This window comes from Cydia pomonella, chromosome 17 (assembly GCF_033807575.1).
Source record: "Cydia pomonella isolate Wapato2018A chromosome 17, ilCydPomo1, whole genome shotgun sequence".
In the NCBI taxonomy this organism is placed as follows: Eukaryota; Metazoa; Arthropoda; class Insecta; order Lepidoptera; family Tortricidae; genus Cydia; species Cydia pomonella.
Window position 1 is genome coordinate 14,895,092 of NC_084719.1, and position 27,971 is coordinate 14,923,062.

The 27,971-nt window shown below is 40.6% G+C and overlaps 1 protein-coding gene across 1 annotated transcript in view; it reads right to left on the reverse strand.

Annotated features, from left to right (window-relative positions):
• Nucleotides 1-3,368, reverse strand: part of LOC133527194 (furin-like protease 2) — a 51,138-nt gene extending 47,770 nt beyond the window's left edge. The window contains exon 1 of the mRNA XM_061864094.1: nt 2,147-3,368. Coding sequence (XP_061720078.1) covers nt 2,147-2,293 — 147 coding nt within the window. The 5' untranslated portion in view covers nt 2,294-3,368. The remainder of the gene's footprint in view (nt 1-2,146) is intronic.
• Nucleotides 3,369-27,971: the final 24,603 nt, after the last annotated feature.

A 27,971-nucleotide genomic window follows, 5' to 3' on the forward strand; every position in this document is an offset into this window, starting at 1 on the left:
AAATGTATCTTGTCACCCGGGGCCTAAAAATGAAAAAATTGAATTGTAATTTTTACGCACGATGAAAGAAACATATTAAACGCACGAACATTCCAACCTACATATTATAGTACCTGTAGGCAAACTTTTAAATATTAGCCTTTCCTTTTTTTGTCGAGTAAAATGCCGACTAAATAACATAGAGGTAGTAAACACCATCTAGCTCCTTTCACCCCTGCAGCTGCATTACTGCTGCGGCATCGTAGATATCGCCACTGTATCTGTTTTGTACTCATATTCATTATTAGCTGGATGATAATGTATTTAAAAAGAGATAGAATTAACTTTTAAACAAAGCCTACATTTTACAGAATTCAAATATCCATTCACGAGTATAATTAAAGTAAGATAATGGAACATGACTTGTAGAGTAGATTTCATCTTTTTTTAATCTAAATTTGGTAAAAATCCCCAAACAATTTCAGCAATTGAAAATCTAAAAGTAACAAGTAAAGAAAAGATCAAAAGAATAATCAACATTGAATATAATTCTCATCGTCGACTGGATTGTCGTAAACAAATAAGTTGCGGCGGGTGTTTTTCACCTCTAATCAGTATTATGTACAATACAATAACCAAAATATAAAATCAGTTTTATATATTTTGGTTATTACCAGCTTTCCCTTAATTTAAATTTATTACATTTCAATGGAAATAATATTTTCATGTTATTACTTGAATTACTGGAAATAATAATGACAGCTGAAATTACCTTGCATACCTGTTTTGATGCAAAGCGGCCACGAAACTAAGTTAATAGTTTTAACCTAGGTAAACGTTCATGCTGGAAGCGGATTTTATGCTCGAAGTTTTGAGCAACCGTAACCGTGTTTCGTAACAAAATATTAATTCGGGACAAGTTTAGGGAATGTGAATTATTAGAGATATAGCAAGAATTGAGAACTAAAAGAATCGAGATGATGAGAAATTGATTGCGTTAAGAGATACCTTCAGGGTACCGACGCGATTGCTTAATCTTTTCTAAAGTTTCATGTTCAACAAAAATATTTATACATTTCTTATGTTGCGTGTTCATGTTCATGTTTGCGTTAGTAAATTCTTATATTTTAATATCGCTCATTTCATATTTTCATTTCATTTCACATCTATAATCAAACTAGAAACTGGAAAAGATTAGTTCATCGTTTTAGTTAAAACCAGGCATTTTTTTGTTCTTATTGTTTATAAGAAATATAAGAAAACGTAAATGTATAAGTTTATGTGTTTGTACATTATAATGTTTAGAAGCTGATCGTACTTTACTCACACAAAATATGACAGATTTGCTTGAATTTAGCATACATACAGCTGAAACCTTTAGCTGGATTGGGACACAGGATACATTTTATCCCAAAAAGGGGGTGAAAATGGAGAATGGAAGATAACATGGAATATGGCAGAAATAAACGACCTATCAATGTACGCGTAATTTAAAATATCTGAATGCATCTTGTTTTAAAAAGCTAGTCGAATCATCGAAATTGTAATTGTAATAATATTATTATTATTTTATAACATTTCAAACGTTCGTATTTTGGATACATATTAAATTACATTTATAACCGGGTATGTAGCGTATTTATTTTATTATCTCTATTTAGCCGCGACCATGACCAGTGAAACGTGTGTCAAAACGTTGGTAAATGAAGTTAATAAAATAAATTCGCTTTAGACCCAGTTATAAATGTAATTTAATAATATTTTTTATTTTCGTTTTTATAGCTCGGTTTATAAAATACAGTGTTTAATTTCGTAATGAGTATTTAGTATGATGCTTGGAAGACTACAATGTTTTTCTCGACCTATTGTTAAAGTACATTATTTAGTATGATTTCGTATTAGACAAGTTAATGTATTCTGTAATGTAATCTAAAAGGTACTTAAATGCTTAAACGAAGTTTAACGTATTCAGTTTAACTTTATATTACATCAACTTGGAAATTCTCTTTCAGGTTGCTTTACATTGTGTTGCGTGTTAACAGTGAATTCTACTTACGCATTAGATTAAATAGTTACGTAAACAATTAACAAGGTATATTTTCCCTCTTCGTACTGAGTACGTAATGTAAATTATTTGTGATTTCGGTACTTAAAACATGACGTTTACCTGTCCGTGATTGACGAAGCCGTGACGGTGTGCTAACTCGTGCGCTGCCGGCGCTCCTTCTGGCACATGCACAGCGAACTGGTGGTGGTAGAGTGGTGCACAGGACTCCACCAGCGCAAGCGCCACTATCACGCCTAGCGCGCCCATTACGCGCTGAGCGCATCGCACGAACTATGCCCTCGCGTTCATTCCACCACGAAAAGCTCTTGTGATAATACGGCTCCAATCTTACGTGCACTCGCGTCCACGGTAAGCACGAAAGGCTCTTTTAGACCCGTGCGTTCAGATTGCGGCCTTCGCGGATACTGAGCAACGTGAGTGGAACTGTTCGCCGTTTGAGTTTGCGCATGCGTTAAAGTTGGCGCCCTTTCTTTAGCCTACTTGGTATCCTGACGTATTGTGTGCATGGCATCAATTGACTCGCATACTTAATTAGATCGAGGCGCTGTTACGTACACAAGTTTAAAGTTAATCTGCTTTTTTCGGTCCTTTGTAAGTCTCATTTTATATGCACGTTGAGAAGGTTTGTAGCCGATTGGCTTAAACAAGAGCTCTTATAAGTACAGTGTTGTTTTGTTTTCTTTATAAGCCTTAGTTTTATTTATGCTAGATCTATCCAACATCCAATTTCAACACCAATACTTTTTGCAAAAACAGCAAAGCTAGTTGACGCACCATTGAGTGAGAGTTTGTATGTCTTCGCAGCATTCCGTAGCCATGCTACGCCAAGCCACGAGACAAGCATGTTGTAGCTCGTAGCGCTGACACATTGAATAATCATGCTACATGATTTTGGCTTTGTAGCTTGGATGCACAAAGGCACTCGTTCTTTTAACAGGTTAATTCGGACGTACACTAATATCAGAATGACATCTAACTGATGACATACAATTATCGTGCATTTCGCTCGTGCTTGTCTGTCTGTGTATGTTTTGTGTTACTTACATATTACGATGTCGTTAATCTCTATGGAAAAAGGGGTTTCTTGACACAGGTATTTTTATACTTGAAAAGAGGTCCCTACCTGACTTTTGTGAAATAACCTGTGCTACTGAATAAGTGTTTTTTTTTTCTATTAATAAGCAGATTGACGGCCCGATTTGAACATTAAGATACGTCAAAAATTTGCTAAAAATACGATATGGATCGGATATTGCAGTGCCAAAGCTGATGTTTTTGTTTGAAGAAAGTTCGAAAAACGGGCCGTAAAAGTGATACTTTGATTTCAAAATTTAATGCATGACACTTTCGTACACATATAAATGTGCCATTCGGATTCAGATACATCATTACTTTAGCCATATTGCAGCACAACATTACTATGACAGCATTGATATCACAAAAAAAACGCCAAATAGGTCATTTTATTGTTCGAGCGTTAGAGAAGATCTCTATTTCAGGTTGGGCCAAAATGCTTTCGTATGTCCGAAAGTTCTCATCTGCAGGGCGCATTTCTCAATCGAACATCCAGAAATTTTGCTAGCAGATTCGGTAGTTAGATATTATTTTTCTGTCGTTTTCGAAAAATTTCGCAAGTGGTACAAATTGGCATAAAGGACTTAAGTGCCAGTAGGATCTATGGCGGTGTTTGCGGTGATAATGACTCCACAAAGTGACAATTTTTTATTTTTACGTTTTTTAAGCTTACGAGTGAGGTCTACAACTCAAAGAGCCACTGGTATTAATTTTATTAAATATTTCTTTCTTTATATGAAATGCATTAGGCAGAATTAATGCAGCAGTATTGCAGCGCGACATTACTGAGGCAGCATTGCTGTCGCAAACGTTAAAACATCAAAAAGGTAATTTTATATTAAATGGTATTCAATTTGAAGTTCCTTGCAGTAATGCAAACGGCAGAATTACTGCACTTGTATTGCAGGGTGACATTGCTGCTGACTGCATTGCTGCTGGAAATGTTAAAACCAATGTAGCTGCCCGGATTTATGACATTTATGGCAGCATTTATGCAGCAGTAATACTGGTGTAGTATGTATCCGAACGGTACCTGGAAGGTACGGAAGGTCCAGAAGGTAAACAATCTTATTTGTATAGCCGTGTCAATATATTTTTGCGCGCTTTGATAATGGAAGATCTTATCTCTATATGTGACTGTACAAATATATCCAAATTACACGTGACCCCTTTCCACGTGGATGTAGGACACATTCTAAAAGTCACAACTTTTAAAATCCCACAAGTCGGGAACTAGCGCCGGGTATTCAATTCGGAGTGGGCTGGGAAATTCAAATGCCTTATTTGTTCTAGGGGAAACTTCTCAACTTCCTGGCTTGGTGTGAGGCATAAGAGGTAGCGGTAGCAAAACACAAAAATAATTGGTTTTGATGATATATTCAGTCTAGTAAAATTTGATTTACAAGATTACAAGATTTTAGATTAGTTACCATGGTTACGTAATGCTATATCTTAGTAATGGCCTAATATTATGGAGTGACAGTTAAAACTTTCCTAAAGTATTTTGACTAATAAAAAAATGCTTGTGTGCACTCTGTGGTGCTAAACACACTGACCTGTGTCGACTAATCTTTAAAAAAACTGAACTATTAATTCACTAATAATTTATGTGGTGAATCAATTTGTCAAAAGTAAAAGTGACGCTGGATTCAAACTGCACCAGTTCGATCCTATTTTCAAGGATCTGCGTCACTACTACCGCCTGCACCCCTATACTGATCGAGCGAGACCTACGTTTAAAATAATTTTAATCTGCATACTTGTCAAAAAAATATGATATCCCACCACAAACATACATGTGAAAGAATGCCAGATTCGTTTCGCTAGTAAAAGTGAGATCTAACTGGAAACCAACCTTTCAAAGCCCCTTACCACAGCTTCTGTCATGCATAACGTTATTCAATTTCTTAAAATTTTTATGTATTATTTGCATTCATTCGGACGACAGACATTAATATATGGCTTGAAACTCTTATAAAAACTAATCTTGGTGTAAAATACTGACTGACTGTTGGATAACAAAGGATAAACTGCAAGTACTACACGCATGTTTTCCACTTTATTCATTCAACATCATTTTTTACTTACCTCATTGCCGGCTTTACCTCGACAGCGCCAGATTTTTGGGGGAGGTTGTGAGCATTGTGGTTGTCACTATTTCGCAGTATGCATTACGACCGGTCTGGCCTAGCGGGTAGTGACCCTGCTTAAGAAGCCGATGGTCCTGGGTTCGAATCCCAATAAGGGCATTCAATTACACAAATATGACTAGCACGGATATTTGTTCCCGAGTCATGGATGTTTTCTATGTATATAGTCATAGTCATTTATTTATTATATTATTAACATTACATGTCAAGTTAGATGCAATGTGACACTCAAATTATTGAAATATTCGGGCACCTAGTACCTATAGTACAAGCTTTGCTTAGTTTAGGGCTAGGTCAATCTGCATAAGGTTTTCTCCAAAATATTTATGTACTTATTAAATTCAAGTATAGAAATAAATTATTTATTTGTGATGTATTCCACTGGTTATGTTTATTAATTAAATAAATAGACATTTGTCTATCCGCCTCTGCCTTGCGCTCTATCTCGCAGAGCAAGGGATGAGGCAAAGTTTCATAGATGAACTGCCATGTTTGGTAAGGATAAGTAAACAAACTTACTTTACCTGACTTTCGAAAAATGAACTGAACGCGCTAATTTGACTGTTACATAACGTACTTCAGGCACTTGTTCAGTTTGCAAACATGAGAAGATTTTACTATGAGAGAAGTAACTGAAGAAATAAATAGATACAATAATGCAAATTCGGATTGAGTTCTGGTTAATAATAATATACCTAACTATATCAAGACGTGTCTTGCTTGGTGCAGTTGCGTATGCTAAGAGGAATGTTAAAAGACTGATGCTGCGCTTCAAAGACTGTGTTAAGCGAGACATATCAGCATTTGAAATCGACCACCATGGTGACCTTGCCTGGAAAACCTAAACACCGACACTAAGAAATAATACAGTCGGTCGACGAAGGCGTCTAGACAGGACAACCGTGCGGGGTCCGAGGGGTGGCGGGCGGGAGGGGCGGTCCCTGATTACGAAAATGATGTCCATTTTGAAATCCAAGATGGTGGACATAATAATTTCTTAAAAATCTATATGGATGTCATCTCCAAGGTTCCTCGGGATTCCGATGACGAAAATGACATCCATTTCGAAATCCAAGATGGCGGACATATTTTTTTCTTAAAAATCGATATGGGTGTGATATCCGAGGTTACTCAGGGTTCCGATTACGAAAATGACGCTATTTTGAAATCCAAGATGGCGGACATAAATTTTTCTTAAAAAAAAATGGATGTCATCTCCGAGGTCCCTCGGGGTTCCGATTACGAAAATGACGTCTATTTTGATATCCAAGATGGCGGACGTAATTTTTTGAAAAAGTCGTCATAAGTTTCGTTTTATGGGTTTCTGGGGGTGCAGATTTCAAAAAATTTTGAATTAAAAATGGTTGCTACACACATCGACACCCATTTCAAAATGTGACGTCCGCCATCTTTATTTTCAAAATAAATGCCATTTTTGAAATCTACGCCCCCAAAAACCCAGAAAACAACACCCATAACGACTTTTTCAAAAAAGTGACGTCCACTATATTTATTTGCAAAATGGACGCCATTTTGAAAAATTAGTACACATACATACATACATGAAACCTAAAAACATTACCTTCCTCTTTTGGGCAGTTGTGTAAGTCTGTGACAACCCTAGGCAGGTACGGTGACCTTGAGCGGTGTCGGCATTTACGCAAACATCAAAGGCGTCGGCCCACTGTTACTTTTTACACTGTGACACTGTGATGGATGGCGCAAGCGTGTTGTGGAGGGGAGGCTGTACGACCAAGCCTGGTTTAATGCGTTAGATAGGAGAAGGCGTCGCAGAAAGCAAACCGGGACTAGAACCTAAGGTGGCACGAGCTTTCTCTGCCAAAAATGTGGGAGGTCGTGCCGCTCACGCATCTGCCTCCACAGACACAAAACCCGTTGTCTAAAGAGCAATGCTTAAATCGTCTGCATTAGACAAAGAAAATATTCCCCAATTATATGAACGTGGCTGTGTACTTTTTACCATCTTTGAATCAAGATCTGAGAAGAAGTAGAGCGAGTGTTTGGCACAACTATAGCTAGATTAGTACATAGTCATACTAATAACTTATGCATAAAAGATATAAATATAAAAATTTGCTACTAAAAATGCGCAATTGTTTTTGTAAGGGTCGATCATCGATTACTTTTCTTTTGTTAAAACTTACAACAAATAAAAATTAAAAAAAAAAACATGATATCCGCAGTCCCGAGCACGCTTATCCATCTCACTCGCGTTTGTGAGAGTGAGAAAAGAATACGAATTTAACACCCTTATGAATCTTCGAATTTTCAGTATTAACTCATAGAAAAGCAACCTATAATGTAATACTTCTATAAATTCAACCGAAACTCTACGAGTAAGCAGATTTCAATGACAACACTAGGTACTCGTACTTGTTATGCAATGTGTACTAGTAAACATTCCGCGTGAGCGGCTTGATTGAGTCGCTAGAATTATAACTATGTTAATTATGTATACGTAATTCACTCATTTATACTGGCATTATTCTCGAATGCGTGAACACGCCGTGAACTGCGAATGCTTGGAGTAGCCACATTTTAAGGTATAAATATTTCCATGAGAATATTTTAATACACTAAGTCAGAGTGGCCCACATGGATAAAAATGTAGGGTATCTGCGAGTCTGTATTAAAATGAAATTGATATTATATTTCACGATCTAAATACCTTCCTTGTTAATCATTGATATATTATGACTGTGTGTTTATAAGGGTACAATAGAACAACGCATTTAGGATGCTGATGGGGCTGCCGCGCTACTGCAGTGCTTCAGGTATGTTGACGGAGTCCAGGACAGCTGGCTTTCAAGCCATTATGCGTAAACGAGCGGCATCCCTGATGCACCGCGTGTGCGCCAGCACCAACAGCCTCCTACGCGTGGTGGCCAGCAGGCTGGATTGTCCGTTCCAGCAACACTGGATGAAATTACATGTCCGGTGACAGCGGGCAATCTAGACTGCGCATTTTAATTGGAAATTATTTTTATTTTTGTTTTAGCCTTAAGTAATACTAACATTATTTTTATTTTTATTTCGTTTATTGTTTTGTTACATTGTTACTAACCAAGATATGGATACCTAATATGTCTGAAATAAAGCTTTCAATTCCATTCAATTCAATAAACGTATTTTGGGCGTCAAATAAGTAATCTTTATATTTTCAAGTCTAGCGGCCCGATTCGAACTTTAATATACTTCAAACATTTGTTAAAGATACGATATGGAATAGATATGCCAGTGACAAAAGTGACATTTCTTCAAACAAAAACAGTAAGTGTGGCTAACACAGTAACGCTACCCTTATGTAGGTATGTATAAATACACTAACATTTTCATGAATAATTTTCACCATAAGTCGCGGCGTGCCGTGACACAAATTAATAAATGCTTGTGCTGACTCATTGTGATTAGATTGAATTAAAAAAAATCGATTTAAAATCAGTATTGATTTTGGCGCAATTTCAGCATTATGACATATTACAAATTGACACGAATCTTTGACTGAAATATCACTTCGTCGTGTAGCTCGTTGTACACGAAACACAATGTTGGGGCAAACTGTCGTTAATTATACCGCAAGTGACGTACTGAACTAATAAATTTGATAATCCTAGCGCTCCCCGTTCTTTGCCAAAACTACCATGACAGTTTTGCTATTATAATTATTTTGCGTGTGCAAATAATTATGCTAGTTTCTCGCTGATTTCAAGCTCGTAGAAGTATCAATTGCCATTGATTGTTTACCGCCTAGCTTGAAGTGATTTTCAAATATTGTGATTGAATGGGCTTGACAACAGTAAACTAATTTTGGCTTTATTAAAATTGCAATAAATCGTTCTTCAAGCAGGCTTGTCAATCACGTAAGTCGCGTACGTCTCCTACGGCGTCAGACACTAATACCTGTGCTTTTAGCTTAGCATCTTTGTATGTCGTTTGTCTGACGCCATGCTAAGCTAATCGTCTTGCTGCTTGTCACCTGTGTGTGTACGGGTATGTTAGAAGGTTAATTTTATTAAACTCAAGTGTCAAACCAAAACTTAAGTTTACTAAAATTAAGTAGGTATACCTGTTTTGGGTAATGCTAGAATATTAAATAAACTTTGGTTTACCCGGGGTTACTTAATATTAACCAAGCTTTTTGGACAAAATTCGAATATGAAATAAAAATACCATACATAATATACAATATCTATCTGTCCTAAAAAAGTGTTATAAATCTTATCACAAACAAATACAATTTTATTTCTAAATTAAAAATAGGCTATAAATAAACTTAAAACTAATGATAAAAAGTAAAATTAAAATAAGAGTCTTATAAATAGAATATGTCCTCAAGCTCGCTACCGATGGGAAGTGTGCCCAGAAGGCTGGCCGCATTGCCACGTTGAATGGCAATGCTTATGCGTTGAGCGAAATATTGGCCAGCCTTCTGGTCACCTGTGGTGTCTATGAGGCGCGTCGCTAAATTCTTGTATAGCTGACGCGCGCTTGGCCCCCACGACCCTAGCGTTTCGACCCCAAACGCCACAAAAATATAGCTACTGCCAAGGGTTGCGTATTTGCGGCGTTTGAGGTCCTCCGCTGCGGACGCGGCATGACCAGCATCAATGCTAGTGCCAGGAAGGTGGGACGGCGCGAGGGTGTCTACGCAAGTGGCATCCCAAATTAGAGGCCGTCCCATTTTCCAAGGCACCAGCGTCATGCCGTCGGGCCTCTTGCCGTCGTCTCTTGCCAGACCAACGGGCTCAAGTATGGCCGGAATTTTGACGCTGATAAGGGCCCTTCGGATGATGTCATTGACGCTGGCATGTCGGGTTATGCGTCCAGCGCTTCTAACACAGGAAAGCCCGTGATGGCCGAGACTGTCTACCATGGCACCACATCGGCAGCGATGGGGGACGTTCGTTGTTGTCCCTATGCGCAAGCTAGTCGCCAGTCGAAATGTGGTGTTATCAATTAGAGTTCCTATCGATGGTGAGGGAAGGGCTTGTAACCACAGACCCGACTCCCATTCCGCAGTGGCAAGTAGACGAGCTCGATCTGCCATACTAGTTGACGTATCAACGAGATTATTCCGTACTAGACGGCAGAGCGGCTCGTCCCATTGCCTCTGCGAGCAGGGATTGGCAGGCGGGTCTGTGTTACCACAGGTTACTAACCAAACATTCTTGGCCTCGGTGCAATGAGATGCCTCTATGGCCCCGAGAGAAGGGGTTAAAATGCTCTCTATCAGGTTTTGAGAACTATGCACCGAGGACAAGAAGGCTGGCAGTGAAACACTAGAAATTTTGCGGATACCCCGGCCACCGTGCCGAACAGGTAGAGTAGCCTGGGTCCAGGATCTATCTTCGAAACGTATATTTAGTACTAAAGCTAAAGTGTCCTCAATTAGCGAGTCTAGCTTTAGAAGTAGACTGGGGTGCTTCCAGAGGTGGCTGCAACGGAGAACATAGGTAAATTTGGGTACAAAAAGACAGTGTCGTATGATGGAATAGGCGGTATGCATGTTAATTTTTAGTAAACGTTCCGAAACCGAATTGAAATTTTGAATTTTGTTATTGACGTATTCGTCGAAGGATTGGTCTAAAATAGGGCAACCAAGGAGATGAAGATTATTTTCACTAGTAATTTTGATTCCGGGGGCGATTTTAGCAAAGCTTTCCGCTATAATATTGCGGTCCGGAGATGTGTCCGAGATGAAAAGTTCGCACTTCGAAAAATTCAGATTTAAGGCGATAGATTTCAGCTCTGATATTAATTTTTGTAAATCATCCAGAACGGTGCTGGCATCACCTCCAAGGGTTCCGTCATCAAGATACCACATATTTAATTTAGAATTTAGATTTTTTATAATAGGATGGATGGCAAGGCCGAAAATGGCTGGACCTAGGGGATCACCCTGCTGACAACCAACGGATGACGCCAAAAGATTTGATTTATACAGTAGTTTAGTAGGTGAACTGTAGCATTGCCACAGAAAATTGTATGTTTCGAGAATTTTATTTTTAATTTGGGCTAGCAGGGCGCCTCGGTCCACGGAATTGAAGGCGTTTGTTACATCCACTTTCAGCAGCACCTCACCCGCTCGACGCTCTAAGTAAGTACGCACGGCGTGGACGGCAGCTTCGCAACCGCTTTTGGATCCAAAGCCCAGTTGGAGGGGGCTAAATTCGATACTAAGTTTTTCAAGAATTGCAGGGCAGGCTATTTTCGCAGTGAGACGGCGAAGAGTGGATCCAACAGCGATTGGTCGTATGCCGCCTTCTTTTTTTTGTAGGGCGCATAGGTTGGCACCGTAGAGGATGTCGATTACGTCCGCGGGTACTTCACCTCCCAACATAAGGTTTACGAGGCACGTAAGCTGTTTAAGGAGCTCATCACGCGTTCCGTTGCATTCACTGCTTAACAAGTCCTTTAGGTGTTGCGGCGTGAGACCGTCTAAGCCGCCAGCTGAGCCATTCGGGAACGACATGACGGCTCCTAGGACGTCTTCCGCTCTAGCCTTAAGCGGTAAGTCACTGGATTGGGGAGGGTCGGGCAGGGCGGTGCTAGCTGCTGGAGGTGGATGTTTATTAGCTAGGGCTGAAAGTGTGTCTGTGCTGTTAGGTGCTACTACGTCGTCGGAAAATATGATGCGAGCAGCTCCCCTAATATCGCCATCGGCTACCTTGCTTTCTACTAATTTAAAGATGTTTCGATTGTTAGAGTGTAGTTGAACAAAATTATGGTGTACTGGAAAATCATGCGAGCAATTTTCTTTAATTTTGGTGGTAAGGGATTTACTAGACTGATCGTTGGCATTAACGTGTAAAACGTTAAAAGAAAATGTTAAAAGTCCTTCCCAGGCAAGTTTTGAGTTTGCGCTCACTGTGTTTTTAATCGTTTCAGCGAGGCGTTTGGAAACTGCGACGCGAGCTCCCCTGGGTATACGTTTAACAGTAGGGAGGGTACTTTTGAGGTTACTAAGAGTTTGCCAAAAAGGTGGGACAGAAGGTGTAGATTGTGGTTGTGTATTGGGTATCAATGGGGACACGGATATTACAGGAGCCGAACATGGGGTCTGGGTCTTATGTTTTTTTGCAATATGGATATTTAAACCTTTACTACCTTTAAAATATCGAGGTTCGGGGCATTGTGGGCAGCGTACATCTATATCCAACGACGTAGTAGAAGCGACATTCGTTGTTAATAGGGACATTAAATATTAATATGTACTCTAAGACTACTTATGTAATAAAAGTAAAATAAAATAAAAAGGATATAAAATAAAAGAGATAATTGTACGAGCACACGCGAGCACTGCAACTTAGGCTTCAAGTAATATAAGTTTTCGCCAAAGGAATCCTTGGGCACTTAGAACTGTGTGAGCAATAATTGCACTCGGCTTATTATATATATCGCACATTATCAACGACCACACCGGTGTACGGGTTAAAGAAAATCCATCTGTGTATTAACTAGAAAGCAATTTCTGAATTTCACATTAAAAACATGTTTGTTGTTATTTTTCGTTGACATATTGTCATGTCAGCCGGCAGAGATACAGCGCTCCTTTTTGCCTCGGACTGTGGCTTGCAGACACCACTTATAAATAATAATGGTTGCAAGTTGTTGATTAATAAATAAGTACTTTGTACTATTACTCTATCACAGGATTAGTAGTTGAAAATATTTTATTTGCCGAAAAATGTATTTAAGGAGGTACGTGACATCTGTCCTAAGTTTATCATATTTTACTCTACCTTACCCTATAATTCCAATAAAATATAAATGTAGCGACATAAATTATTCAATATAGCTGTATCACAAAACAGGACATCCTGGTTACGAACTCTAGTCCTGTATTCCTATCCCTTAGCAAGAACGGGTGACTTGAACGCCCGATTTTAGGTACCTATATTACGAGTAGGTCAAGATAAAATAAAATAACTCAATCTACTAACAGGAAAAAGTCAAAGTTGGATACACCCGTATTGCTCAGTTTTTGCATTGTTATTACATTGTCACGTTTATACATTGGATGCGAATTCGCACGTCGTTCTATGTGTGAGCGGGACACCGCTATATCCGTGCATAGCGCTGTAACGCTCATTACGCCTGAACGACGAGGCGTGCGAATTTGCATCAGTGTGTTAACCGCGTTAGGCTTACGGCTGAATTAAAAAAAATGCGTATAAGATGTTACAGCGATACGATACCAATCTGTCAGTGTCAAAAGTGACATTTCTTCAACCGAAAACTTCACTTTTGACACTGACAGATAGGTTTTAAGATACCTCGCTGTGAAATCTTATAAGAATTATTCGAATTGGGCCGTTAGTCTCAGGGCCATCATCAAGCGCAAAAAATGAGAGAGAGGTGTTAAGTATGCTTCTTGGGAGTATTAAGTTGAGTTTGACATTTTAAGGAGTTCAAATTACAATGGGTCGTCAAAAACTCTCGCTCCGCTATAGCAACTAATCGGAACACACGGCCCAGTGATTACTCAAGAATATGCTAATCGCTGTTTGATATGTCGCAGCAGATTTAAATGATAAGCCGAGGCTATTCAATGTTAGAGAAGTTAATTGATTTGGGGGATAACCGGAGTTTATCAAGACTGAACCTATCAGAGGACTAATTAATGTTGGATGGAAATAGAACTTTGACGAATTTCAATACAAAATAACAGGGGTTGAGTTTGCTTTACTGATGTTGGTGATTTGATTATTAGTTCCAGTTATTTAGGATCTATTAAATTGATTCTAAAATCGAATTATCCAGAAATCTGAGTATCTTAGATTTATTTGTATTAGTGTTTTTCTGAGTAGATATTTTTTATTAATATCAAGTTAACAAGCGTACAAGTCGCCTGATTGTAAGCTGCTAACACCTTTAGGCGCTTGCAGTTCTAAAGCTCTGGAGCAGCTCGTACACTAAAGACCTGTTTACAATGTCCAAGTAAAGTATTAGATAGCTTATTGACAAATAAATTAACTGCCCGATAATATTTCCTACAAAACTTAGACCTATCTACCAGTTAAGCTTATTTGAAGATTGTGAAACGCCAGCGATGATTTATTCCACTGATAAGTGGCAAGTAGCGTATTTAGGACTTTACTTGGACATTGTGAAATAGGCCCTAAGATTTATGGAGTCAAATACGGACGATAGTTTACAATGAATCTTTTCAGAAAGAACGTCAAATGACATTAATCGACCATCAATTTTCATCCATCCACCTATTTTTAACTCATAAATTAAGCCACGAAAGAAATCTAGATTTATGATCCCCAGCGAACATTAACAATTTGAATATATCCGATAGCATAATAACAGAAAGTGAACAAAAACAACGCACCGGAGCCACGCAAAAACGTGAAAACTGGCTATTTTTCTTTCACCAGATCCCGCGCGTATTATATATCGTGCTTTAAGCAAAACAACTGCGTCCCGCTGCGGACAGTGTATGTGATACTGCGAGAAATATTCCACCCGTGGGCTATATTCAATTATCGTGTGCTATATTCACTTTGCGATTCGAGCACCAAATTAAAGGTTTTTTTTTACGTAACGTAAGCAGTAGTAGTACCTCGATGAGAAGTATTGGATAGTGATTTTCATAAGTTTTTCTAAGAATCTGTGTCATTTAAACATATATATGTACTTATATACGCAATGAAGCTAAATAAAACAATCAAGAAAATGGATCGGATATTAAACCCAATGTAACCCGACATAAATGAAAAATTAGAATCTAAACTTGTAAGGGGAAAACCCTATCTCCTCGCCTGGGATATCTATCATAGCCTATTTTTATAAAAGTTTAAATTCTAGCCTAGTTTTTAGGAGAGATTCGACAAAAAACTCCAAAATAGAAAGTTTTTTATGCATGGTAATATTGTCGCATGGATTGTGGCTTACATACCTAACGCCATTTACTATCAATGCCGTTTTTTCGTTGTAGAGACAGCACGTGTTTTTCTTGTACCTTGGAGGAACTTCGTTATAAATAGTACTAAAGAAGAGATAGATATATAGCGGTAAGCTTTTTCTTAATAATTTAAAACTAATTATTTTTTCCTATAGTATGCAATGTTATTTTGTACCTAAGTTATGTGTAAACGTCGCAATCGATTAAAATGTAATGGAGGTGATGGTCCGGACATCTCCTTGCTACACTTCGCCTGCCTCTAGGTTTGTCAAACCAAGTGTGTGATGTATTTATGATTTCTTATTTAGTAGTAAGGATCATTCAACCCTCGACACAAGAAGAGGGGTCTTACGAGCGTTTGACCGCTATTTGTGTATGTGTGTATATTTGTCTGTGGCACCGTAGCTCTGAAACGGAATCTGGTTTGAGTTGGTTTTATTTTAATAATTAGTACCTGGGCGACCGAGCTTTGCTCGGTTATAACTATTTATTGTAATATGGTGGTGTATAGGTGATAATCTTAACTATATTTTTTTACTAAATTAAACTTGTCTAAAACAATAAAAATTAAAAAAAATATATAAACTTGAACATATATAAAAAAAAAAGTTAGTCACCGGGCGAGATTCGAACCCGTAACACTCGTTTAGCAGTCCGCGTCTTAACCCGCTGGACCAGACGGACAGTGGCCGGCAACACGAAATTAGCGACCATATTCTGCGTCGAAAGAAAAACGCATGAAAACTCGAAAACACGCGTTTTCCCAAACATAAGACTAATCTAGATCGATTGTTTACCCCCAAAAACCCCCATATACCAAATTTCAGCAAAATCGTTAGAGCCGTTTCCGAGATCCCGGAAATATATATACAAGAATTGCTCGTTTAAAGGTATAAGATTATATACTAAATTACTAAAGATAGCTGTAGGTTGTAGCGTAAAGCATTTTGTCTATAATTGACGCTCTGGCATTATGTAGGCCAACTCAGGGCATTTTGCCTATACTTCGCCTACTTAATAGTCCTATCCTATCTAGATTAATCGTTTTTTTCCTTAACAATCGAAAATACGTGTATGTTTGTGAGAATTTTTTTTAAAAGTGTCAAAACTTAGGCGAAGGAACGGCGGGGTTTTAGATAGGTAGATAGTTTGTATATGTTTTATATGTATATTTGTTTATAATCTAAGTTTGTAACCTATATTGATCAGATATGACAGTCTTATTTTTATTTGAAGCATTTCTTCTTCCGAAGCCCTGCTAGAGTGCTAGACTCATTTCATATAAATGTGCCTTCGTGGCCTACTTAAACAAAACCCGTTTATTTTTAACCTGAATTATTGTACCTGTTATTGTTGGCATCAATTTGTGCCCTAATTATTACTATTATTCAGGCTTTTAAGGCTGTCTTGGCGCCAAGGTCGCGCCACTCCGCGGCGTCTCTGATTTGGCCAATTCTAACATACAATTCGATCGCAAAATGTGTTGGTTTTATTACCATTCGACAGTGTACATATCAAAACAAGTACGAGCAAAATATGCACGCACGATCTATAATAAAATAGCATCGTTTTGAGATCAAAATCTAAGTTCAAATTGGTCTCAAGCGAATGAAACCACAATATTTCAATTATAAGTAAATTGATGGTTTTTATTTTTATTTATCATTTATTAATACTATAAATGATATATATTTATTATATTTTTTCTCATGTCTGCGCTCTTCTCAACAATTATTTAACGACATTAAATAGTTTTTAGGGTTTTTAGGGGTTTTTAGTTGCGCTGGTGGCCTAGCGGCAAGAGCGTGCGACTTGCAATCCGGAGGTCGCGGGTTCAAACCCCGGCTCGTACCAATGAGTTTTTCGGAACTTATGTACGAAATATCATTTGATATTTACCAGTCGCTTTTCGGTGAAGGAAAACATCGTGAGGAAACCGGACTAATCCTAACAAGGCCTAGTTTACCCTCTGGGTTGGAAGGTCAGATGGCAGTCGCTTTCGTAAAACTAGTGCCTGCGCCAAATCATGGGATTAGTTGTCAAGCGGACCCCAGGCTCCCATGAGCCGTGGCAAAATGCCGGGACAACGCGAGGAAGAAGGAAGAAGGAAATAGTTTTTAGGGTTCCGCACCCAAAGGGTAGAACAGGGACCCTATTAAATTACTATGACTTCGCTGTCCGTCCGTCTGTCACTAGGCTGTATCTTATGAACCGTGATAGCTAGACAGTTGAAATTTTCACAGATGATGTATTTATTTTACACATGGTGGGCGAGTCCGACTCGCACTTGTCCGGTTTTTTTTATGTGGTAAGCATATTTCAGAGCCACTGCTGGTGTATCACAAATCGTTGACAGACAACTAAATTGCCTATCCTCGTGCCGCCCCATGTACACTAATCTATGGAATGTCAACCTTCATTAAAAACAAATAAAACAGCATTTCATTTGTCTTGTAATATTATCGAACAATTGCTAATAAAAAAAAAATACAATTAAATCCAGAACATTCATAGTATCCCCGGACTGACACACAAATATCTTCTCACCCGAAACTTATATACCGGCTCCATTCCGTCGGGCTAAAAATAGCTTACTAGTGATGGAATTAATTAAAACTGAAGTAATTTCTAACAGCTAAATAGGTGCTAGAAATATTCACGTATCTCAAAAGATATTTTATCTATCGCATAAAAGAAAAACGTTGTAAGACACCAACAATTCCAACAACTCATGTTACTTGCTTCTCCTACGCCGCACAACTATCTAATTCGCTAAACATTTTGTGTTCGCTGTCAGCTTTAGTAGAATTATTTTACTTAGTTACATCATTATTTTGTCTTATATACAAATATAACAGTTGCAGCTTAGGCCAAAAGTTAAAAAGACGTTAGCAATAATAGTTACAAACAGATTCATAGCTAATACCACCCGTCACACCAGTTAACAGTTGCAGCTTAGGCCAAAAGTTAAAAAGACGTTAGCAATAATAGTTACAAACAGATTCATAGCTAACACCACCCGTCACACCAGTTAACAGTTGCAGCTTAGGCCAAAAGTTAAAAAGACGTTAGCAACAATAGTTACAAACAGATTCATAGCTAACACCACCCGTCTCAGATCAAATGCGAATTTTCGTTGTCTTTAGTTTTATAACCGACGCTTAAATATAAGATCCAGATCTAGAGCAGTGCCCAACTGGGGAAGTACCATCACCTTACAGAAAACCGCAGCCAAATAACACTAGACCCTACTCATAGTGTTGTGTTCCTGTCGGTGAGTAAGGTAGCCAGAGCTCAACGAGGGTGCGGAGTGTTAGGGTCGACAACGCGCATGTAACACCTCTGGAGTTGCAGGCGTCCGTAGGCTACAAAGACTGCCTACCACCAGGCGGACAGTATGCTTGTTTACCACCGATGTAGTATATAAAAAACTAGATACCCTTATACTTCAATGAATTTTGAATTTGTATTTTGACAAATCAAAATCACATATGCCTTTTGATTTGGAGATGGCTAGAGAATATGCCAATAAATATGTCTTGAAAAGAAAGGCAAAGGAGTTCGAGGAGGAGGATATTGACCAAAGCTATGTTGATACGATTATATAAAACTGGACGTCTGAGCAAACGCTCTATACGCTTTGTAAATGTTGTGCCCCTCATCACAAGGACGTGTCCACGCGCAGTGAACTTGGAATCGTAACATAAATCAGCAGCTGACGAATCGTCCCTCGCTTTATTGCTACCATTATATGATGAAGAGAATTCGGCATTACGACTGAGAATTCTTCGCCTTTATGGGAATTCTTGTGTACTACTAAAGCTCCCTTTCAGACCATAATTTTCGTAAATAATGTAGTTGGAGCGAGAACTAATAAAATGGGGATTATGAATGAATTTGCGGACTTTTTTATTCTAGTGATTGATGCCTAGTTTAAGCATTCATCCTTTTAAAAATAACGATTAACTAACGATAACAATTTCAAACTCAACGTAGGTAATATTTACTCGTAGTAGCTAATTATTATTTTTTAATTAACCAGCCAAACTACTTACGCATCAGTAAGGCTGTTATTGCACATACCTATAGTATATTTTGTATTAAGGGCGGTAACCAAGAACTCACGAAAAAGTGTGAATTCAAGCCCGAAGCCGAAGGCGAGGGCTTAATTAACACAAGTACGTAATTGCTGTACCGCCCGTGGCGCACACATAATGTTTTTCATCAGACTTGTAAGGGAAAAAGAGAAATAAATAAAACTTCTGCCTTGTTTCGTACGTACATTACAGCCCAAAATTTAGGATTTACTAAACGCATCATCTAGGAAGTGTGATTAAAAAATACATTACTTACAGCCCTAGGTCGGAATTTATGATTTACGGACCGCGTCACCTACGAGTACGCCTACGCCCTCGCCTTTTACGAGCAAGTGTCATGAAATAGTTATTTACGATACAAGTGCAGAAAATAGGAAATTCGCAACGAGTGGTGTTAAATTAAAACACGACCGCAGGGAGTGTTTTAAATCGACACGAGTTGCGAATTACCTAGTCGCACGTGTATCGTACAACGTTTTACAGTATATAAGGCTCCTTAAAGTTTCGACATATACACGAAAAGTGCTCATTCCCGCAGGCGTGCGGGAAAGTAGCACCATATGTACTTACTGTAAATTATATCACACTTGCACCAACCCACTAACTCGAAGTTAACCGGTTAAACCAGGAGTTACCATGGTTACCAGTAAAATTTGACACTGGGTTAACGGTTTAACCGATTAACCTCGGGTTAACCGGTTCGTGCAAGTGGCGCTTAGATGATTTATTTCGCATAATACGTAAAAACCCTTGTACAGTAGTTTTTTTGCAAACATTACATACCAGCTACGTGTGTGTATCGCACTTTGTAGATACTTTTACGTTTAGTCCGCAAAAATCCGCTATAATAAAATGAAAGTCAACTGAATTATTCATCAAAGGAACAATTAGGCCAGCAAATCACCGTCATTAGCACCCACGTCGTTATAATCTTAATTAAGTATCCCTAACCAAACAATGATCGGCCTGAATGCGAGCGTTCGAATATAACTTCGCAGAGCCCAGTAATGACTGCTATTCAACTTAAGAATACAATCTCTCCGGATCTGTAAAGTCTCTCCATTCAAGAACGTAGGTGCCTCCTTCAGTAGGATTTTCTCAGAGTGAAATGGGCACGGCTCTATCACAATTCATTAAAATGCCATTCAGATGGCTCCATTGTATGAGAGCCATTATATGTCTCTCATTTGCCTTAGATCAGAGACTATGTGGATTACAATGCTGCTTTGTTGTTCTGATTTGATTTTAAATGGTTCGTATCTCCTTAGCGAACTCGTACAGGTGTGGGAATCCGTACAAGTTACTTAGGTACGATCCGTTAGTCCACTTACAATCTTAAATGTCATTGACATTACTTTTTTATCCACTGCTTATCTTATTGTCTCAGGTTAATTAAAAGCTGATTAGGTCAAGCTGGCAGGCGGATATGTTAAGTTTAAAAGTAATAATATGGCAAACTTCCTGTTGAGGTTTCCTTAAGAAACTAAATACGATACGGCGTTCTTCACAAAACAAGTGTACAGATTATAAGGGGATCGGAACTGTTCATGTGTATCTAGAGTTGCGCGACAACTGCTTATCATTTAGGTATAGGGTTTGCAATCCGGATCTACGAAACTTCCCATACATTTCAGATCCGTCGTGCAAAGAGTTTATTACTTAGGCATTTAAAAAACTTGGACAAAACTACGGCATTATTATAATTCCATAACGTTATTTAAAAAATGCAGATTATACCATTATACATGCCTACATATCCTTCATATGTAGGCATTAAAGAGATAGAATGTTTAAAGTTGTTAAATACAAAATCGTTGTTCATGATAAAGCAACATATACCAATGATTAAAATATGTTTCTTAAATAGTCTAGCGCCTAAAGTTAACTGAAATAAATATTATAGCACAAAATCTTAAGTGCCCCTGAGCATAGGATGCCAATTCGAACGTACACTTGAAAAACAACTATATCTAAATGACATTTAGTTATCACTCAAAATGTAAGTTTTATTGGCCTCCAGATCAATAATAAATGATGACGTGACTCGTTGCATCCGTCATCCCCTATACATCCATGATTACTTTTCAATTGGAGTTTCTCGATAAACGATTTTCATCTTGACTATGGCGACATGAGAACAGTTCTTACGTTCTTATATTTCTTTCCTTATTAGTATTTAATAGGATTCTTTAACAAACGCGTAAATTAACCAACAAAATACAGTCTTGTAACTTGAATGTGTAAAGCTCACGTCGGTTTTACGTCCGTCCAAACTTCCCTGTTTGTGTGAACTCACATTATTGAAGTCTTTTTCATTTTATTAGTTCTAGATTAACGACCTGGCCGCGTTCTAAAGCAACTTTATTGGCACATAAAACGTCTATATAAATCCGACCATTAAGCGGGTTCACTTTAAATTAACCAGAAAAGAAACGGTTCTTGTCAATTTCTTATAAACTAACAATGTAACTTAACTGTATTCTTTATAATAATACTAGCTGCAAAACCCGGCGTTGCTCGGGTTAAAATAAATCGCATGTTTAATGGTATAAAAAATATTTGAGGATGCATTTTTTAACGTAGATAATATAGATTTCTATCTTAGATATTGAAAGACTTAGTCGACCATTAAATATGCGGTGTATAGAAAGTATATTTAATTAATTAACTAATTAACTAATTGAAATAATCATAAGTTAGAATAAAAAACACCTTAGTAAATGGAAAATTTATGTTTTATTCACACAATTATTTACATATGATATTCTACATACTACATATATGATAAATACATTAACATATTACACGTTATATTATACATGTAACCGCCAGAGGACACCCTGGAGTCAGCTCTCAGCGATAACTCAGTTTAATATTTATTTACGGAGCCTGCTGGTTCGGAAATCCAATTCCTCCCACGGTGGGACGTAGTTGGAGCGTCAAACAAACACCACTTAATTAGATTCTTATTTATTTAGCACTAGCACACACTTAGTCTAGACCTTAGGCACCAAACTTAAGCACTAAAACACTAACACTATAGGCACTTTCACTATAACGTTATTCTAGTACTTACTAAGGTAAAATAACTAAGCGGTCCACGTAACTAGCACTAAAACCACTATTACCACTAATACTGATCACAACTTTAGGGCACTTTCACTTTTTCCTCACTTTTCCTTTTTGTTTTCCGATCGCTTGAACTGAACTGAACTGACTGTACTAACTCACTGTCCGCAGGCCGTATCTCGCCTGCTTATATAGGGCGAATACGAGGTCTCGAAAGTAACTCCAGATAATTCGAGAACGGCCTCGTTACGTGGACTTCTCTTTCTTGTGCTATCTCTTTCTCGCATTGGGCGTAGAACTTTCCCCGTATTTAACCACCTTTTCGGGTTTATCTCGGGAACCCTGAGGTTTTCAGTGATGAACCGTACCTTTTTAGAAAGCATTTACGAAGATCTACCCTATTATACCAGTTTCAGCTGAAAATATTCATGAATATAAGAATTATCTTCATCGATAGTTCAACTCCATACAAAAATAACTTTAAGTCTTAATATCTCGATAATTCTAGGCCCAATGCTTACAATGTTTGTGTCTACGGATAGCTAATCCTATGTTCTATCTATACAGGTCACTACGATCCCTGGGGAAAGCCTAACTTGGGAGAAATCAGGTGAAATTGGGTCGCCTCGACCCGAACATATAAATACCGCGCACCGAGGTCCGCGCCGCTCAGTACGCTTCCGGCTTCCGCAGCGATCGCACCGGCCGCTCACCCGCGGTGATGACGTCACGTAACAAGCTGACACAAAACGCTATTTTCATAGCGACCACAATTTTATCCTGTTTCTAGTCAATCGACCGACAAGTCAATCATACAAAGTGTGTTTGTGTCAACTTATTCCTATCCTATAGCTAGGCACCCTATAGCTATTTTATTTAGTTTTACGCGTTAGGCAATTCTTTCCGGCCCGGGTCTGTACCGTCCGAGCATTCGTCTCGGCAGGGGTCCATGCTGTCCGTAACAGTCTGCCCCCGCTGACGCTCCTGCGACTGCTCCTGTTGCAACGGTAGGACAGCCAACTTTGTGACGGGCCTCCGGAACACGCCTCCTCGGGTTTGCACGTCAGCCGATCGTATTCCACCATCCGGTCCTGGGTACACCTGGGTGACGATGCCGCGTGGCCACACATTGCGCGGCAGATTTCCGTCCACTATTATTACATAGTCGCCCTTCTGGATTGGCCTGACCCTGTTATTTGATGATTGGCGTGGTGCGAGTGTTGGCAGGTACTCCCGTATCCATCTTCGCCAGAAGTGGTCGGCCAAAGCTTGGCTGGCCCGCCAAGTCCTGCGGTCCGCTTCCTCGCACGGTCCGGTCGATGGAGCTCCCGTTGAGCCTCCCAGGAGAAAATGAGCCGGTGTCAACGCTTCCTCATCCCTCGGGTCCACTGAAACATGGGTCAGTGGCCGTGCGTTGACAGTATTTTCTGCCTCTGCCAATATGGTCAGCAACAATTCTTCTTTGGGTGCCTTTGTGTGTAATGTTGCTGTTAGGGCGTTCTTTACGGAGCGTACTAATCTTTCCCAAGCTCCGCCTTGGTTAGGTGCACCGGGTGGAATAAACTTCCATGTGACGTTGTGTTGTACGCCGAACTCTCGAAGTGCTGGTAACCACTCCTTGTAGGCGTTGCGTAGTTCGACGTCCGCTCCCCTGAAGTTCGTTGCATTGTCGCTGTAAATGACTGCGGGCCATCCTCGTCGTGCCGCTAGTCGCCTGAGAGCCATTATCGCCGAGTCCGTTGAGAGACTATGGACGATCTCCAGATGTATGGCTCGCGTCGTTAAGCATGTAAACAATGCAACCCATCTTTTTTCATGCCTTCGTCCGATGGTCACTGTTAATGGGCCAAATAAATCCACTGCCGTGTTTGTGAATGGCCTCTTGTGCGGCTGGATTCTAGCCAGCGGTAAGTCTCCCATTGCTGGCACCTTTGGTTGCGCTCTCCTTAACACGCATAGGCGGCACTTGCCAGCCACCATGCGCACCGTTGGCCGTAGGTGAATGATCCAGTAGAGCTGTCGTAGATCATTTACAACTCGTTCATTATTTGCATGTCCAGCTTTCTTATGCGCGCGTTCAATTAATAATCTAATTATTTGATGCCTCCCGTCCAATATGATTGGCTGCTTCTCTAACCCTAGTACTGGCGCTGCGTTGAGCCGTCCTCGCATACGTATCAGTCCGTCTGGGCCTAATACTGGGTCCAATTCATGCAGTCGACTTTTGTGGCCGACTGGTTCGCCCTTAGACAGATTCCGATACTCCTCAGGGAAGCTTGTGCGTTGAGCATATTGGAAAAGTAGATGCTCCGCCTTCTTCCTATGTATGACCTGCAGTGGTTGTCGTTGTCGGTTCCTGAGACAATCGAGAAATTGGAAGACTCGTGCCGTTGCGTTCACCAAACGATTATAGTCCGAGAATCGCTCGATGTCTGGAATCGGCTCCTTGTTGACTTTTGGCTCCTCCTGAGCAGCACAGGCAACCTCCTCATACTCGGGAAGGTCTTCTTCAATATTTGTCTTGACGTTTTCCTGTGGCCATTCTTCCTCAGGGCGCTTAAGAAAGTCTGGTCCTTGGTACCATCGGCTTTCGAAGGTCACTTGTCGATCTTTATCCGGGCGGGTAGCTTCATCCGCCGGATTTTCTTTTGTGGGAACCCAGCGCCATTGTTTTGGTATTGTCAGTTCCGCTATTTCACCTAAGCGGTTGGCTACATAGGCGCTGTATCGTTTTGCGTCGTTGCGGACCCAGTGTAGCACCGTCCTTGAGTCTGTCCACATGATGACCTGATCTGGTGTCAGACGGTGCTCCTCCCGGATGGTCTGCTGTAGCCTTGACCCGATGAGCGCCGACTGAAGTTCCATGCGTGGTATGCTGAGTTGCCTCGTTGGCCCAACCTTACTTTTTGCCGCGATTAGGCTCACTTGGGCCTCCCCACCATTTGAGGCTACTCGCCAGTACGCCACGCATACGTATGCTTTGGTGCTGGCGTCCACGAACACGTGTAGTTCCCTTCTCGCCACTGCCCCCGTTGAAAGATAGCATCTTGGTATCCTGAGCTTCGCGACGCTATCCAGAGCTCGCAGCCAGGCCTCGAAGTCACGCTTATCCTCTTCTGGCAGTGGAGAGTCCCAGTCCAGCTTCTTGGCCCACAGATTTTGCAGCTGAACTTTTGCTGTTATAGTATAGTGGCTTAACAGCCCCAGCGGGTCATATACTGACATCACGGCCGATAACATTTGCCTCTTCGTAGGCGTCTGTATCATTTCCTTCACTTCGGCCGGTACCCTTATCATTGTTGTGTTGAAACCCAACTGGTCGGTTTCAGGGTTCCAGTACATCCCGAGGATCTTATTTTCCTTGCCCTTGCCGAGCTGTGCCGGTGTACTTGCGTGTAACTCCGTCGGGATCTGCTGGAGTAGCTTCACACTGTTTGAAGTCCACCCTCGTAACTGGAACCCTCCCTTGGCGTGAGACGACGCGACTTGCGTAGCACGATGTAAGAGTTCCTTCTCATCCGGGTAGCTGGCTACGTAATCGTCCATGTAATGATTACGTGTGATGTCTTCCACAGCATCCGGGAACTCATCAGCGTTGTCCATAGCGTTTCTATTTCTGACGCTATGGGCCAGGAATGGTGAGCTTGCTGCACCAAAAAGCATGCTCGTCATTTTGTAAAATTGCGGATTCCCTGTCCGGCGGTCCCCTCTCCAAATGAACATTTGTGACGGTTGATCCTCGGCCCTTATTTTTACTTGGAGGAACATTTCCTGTAGATCCGCCACAACTGCAAATTGCCCTTCGCGGAACCGAAAGAGAATCCCTATAATTGACTGTAATAGATCCGGTCCTTCCAAAAGAAAATCGTTTAGGCATTTCCCTTGAACGCGACACGCAGCGTCGAAGACTAGCCTTATCTTGCCCGGTTTGTTCGGATTAGTTACCGCAAAATGCGGCAATACCCACGCTATCTTGCTATCTGGCGGCTCCTGCAGTGGCTCGGCGTACTTTTTCTTTAATAAATTATCAATTTGTTCCTTGTAACTCTCAGCGAATGCCGGATCCCGATCCATCTTTCTCTCGATACTCCTTAACCGACACATTGCAGTTTGTATGGTCGGTGGCATTCGTGGTTCGTCGTCCCGCCATAGCTGACCTACTTCATAGCGTGGTCCATTGTCGTTGATTTTCTTTATTGTTCTGTCCAAAATATCCATGGCCCTTTGGACTTGCGGATCCACCTTTGTAACGTTTTTTATTCCCAGCGAATCTATGTTGAAATAATCTCGTAGCATGGAGTCTAGGTTCTCATCCCTCTCGCGGCAGTGCAGCATCAGGTGTTCCTCGCCCTCCTTGGGAATAACCAGCCGTGGTTTTCCCCCGAAGATCACCCAGCCAAGCCCAGTTAGCACTGCCGCTGGCTCGTCCAGACCCCTGACGATTGCTTCCTGTGGTAGTAGCACAGGCCATTGGTCGATGCCGATAAGCAGTTTAGGTATAGCCTCTTCATAGCACGCAGTCGGTATATTTTTGAAGTGTTCCAGCTCCATGATTTTCTTACTCATCCGTTGCGTGCGTAGGCCTATACGTCGTACCGTCGTGAAGACGAGATCGTATGCGGTTTCCAAGCCCTTTCCGCGTACGCGCACCTTCACCTGTCTGCTTATTTCAGGCTCCGCTTCCATATTGCTTACGCCTGCGAGACATAGCGGCGTGGCAGGTCCCGTAGCTCCTACGGTGTCCGCTACGTCTGTCTGAATCAGGCTTATAGTGCACCCGTCGTCCAACATAGCGTAGGTGTCCACCTTCCCCTTAGGACCCTCTACGGTGACGGGAACCATTTTGAGGAACACCGTGGTTGTGTTATTCACATACTCCGTAGTGTTCGTAACAGTGTCCGGCTCTTGTGCTATAACCGCCGGCGTATGTCCGGACCCTAGGCTGGCGGTGGGCTGCAAAGAGGGTGCGGCCGCGCGGGACACTGGTGGCGGCCGGCGTTCACGCGTCACTTCCTGCGCCTTTCCCTCGTGCAGCAACTTATGATGCCTAAAAGTGCATCCGTCGATTCCACAAGGTTTGTCATGGCACTTAGTCTTTCTATGCTTGCTGTTTAGGCATCTGAAGCATATTGTGTTACTCCTGGCCCAGTCCCATCTAGCTCCTATGTCCATGGCCAAGATCCGCTTGCACTCCGGGGTTCTGTGGCCACCGCCGCAACATAGGCAGGGTACACGCCGCGCCTCGGCGTTACCCGTCGTGTATGCCTGCTCGGCGTGGTACTGCGCCCGCTGTGGACGTCTACTTCCCTGGACTTGTTGGCTCGTCGTTGATGGGCGGGCAGTTTCCTTCGCTGCCGTTTCCCTCCTCTTCATATTGCTTGTAGGTAGCCGAGCGTGTGAGAACTCTAACTCGGCGTCGCTTTCCTCGATGAGAAAATCCGCCATGAGCATAAGCTCACATTTACCATTCTTTATATTTTCTCGGGCATATGCACACCATCTGCTTCGTAAGTGGGGACTCAGACGATCGGTTATTTCTCTTACCAACAAAGGATTGTTACTGTAATTTTTACTATCCAGTTCACACAAGGTGCTTATTA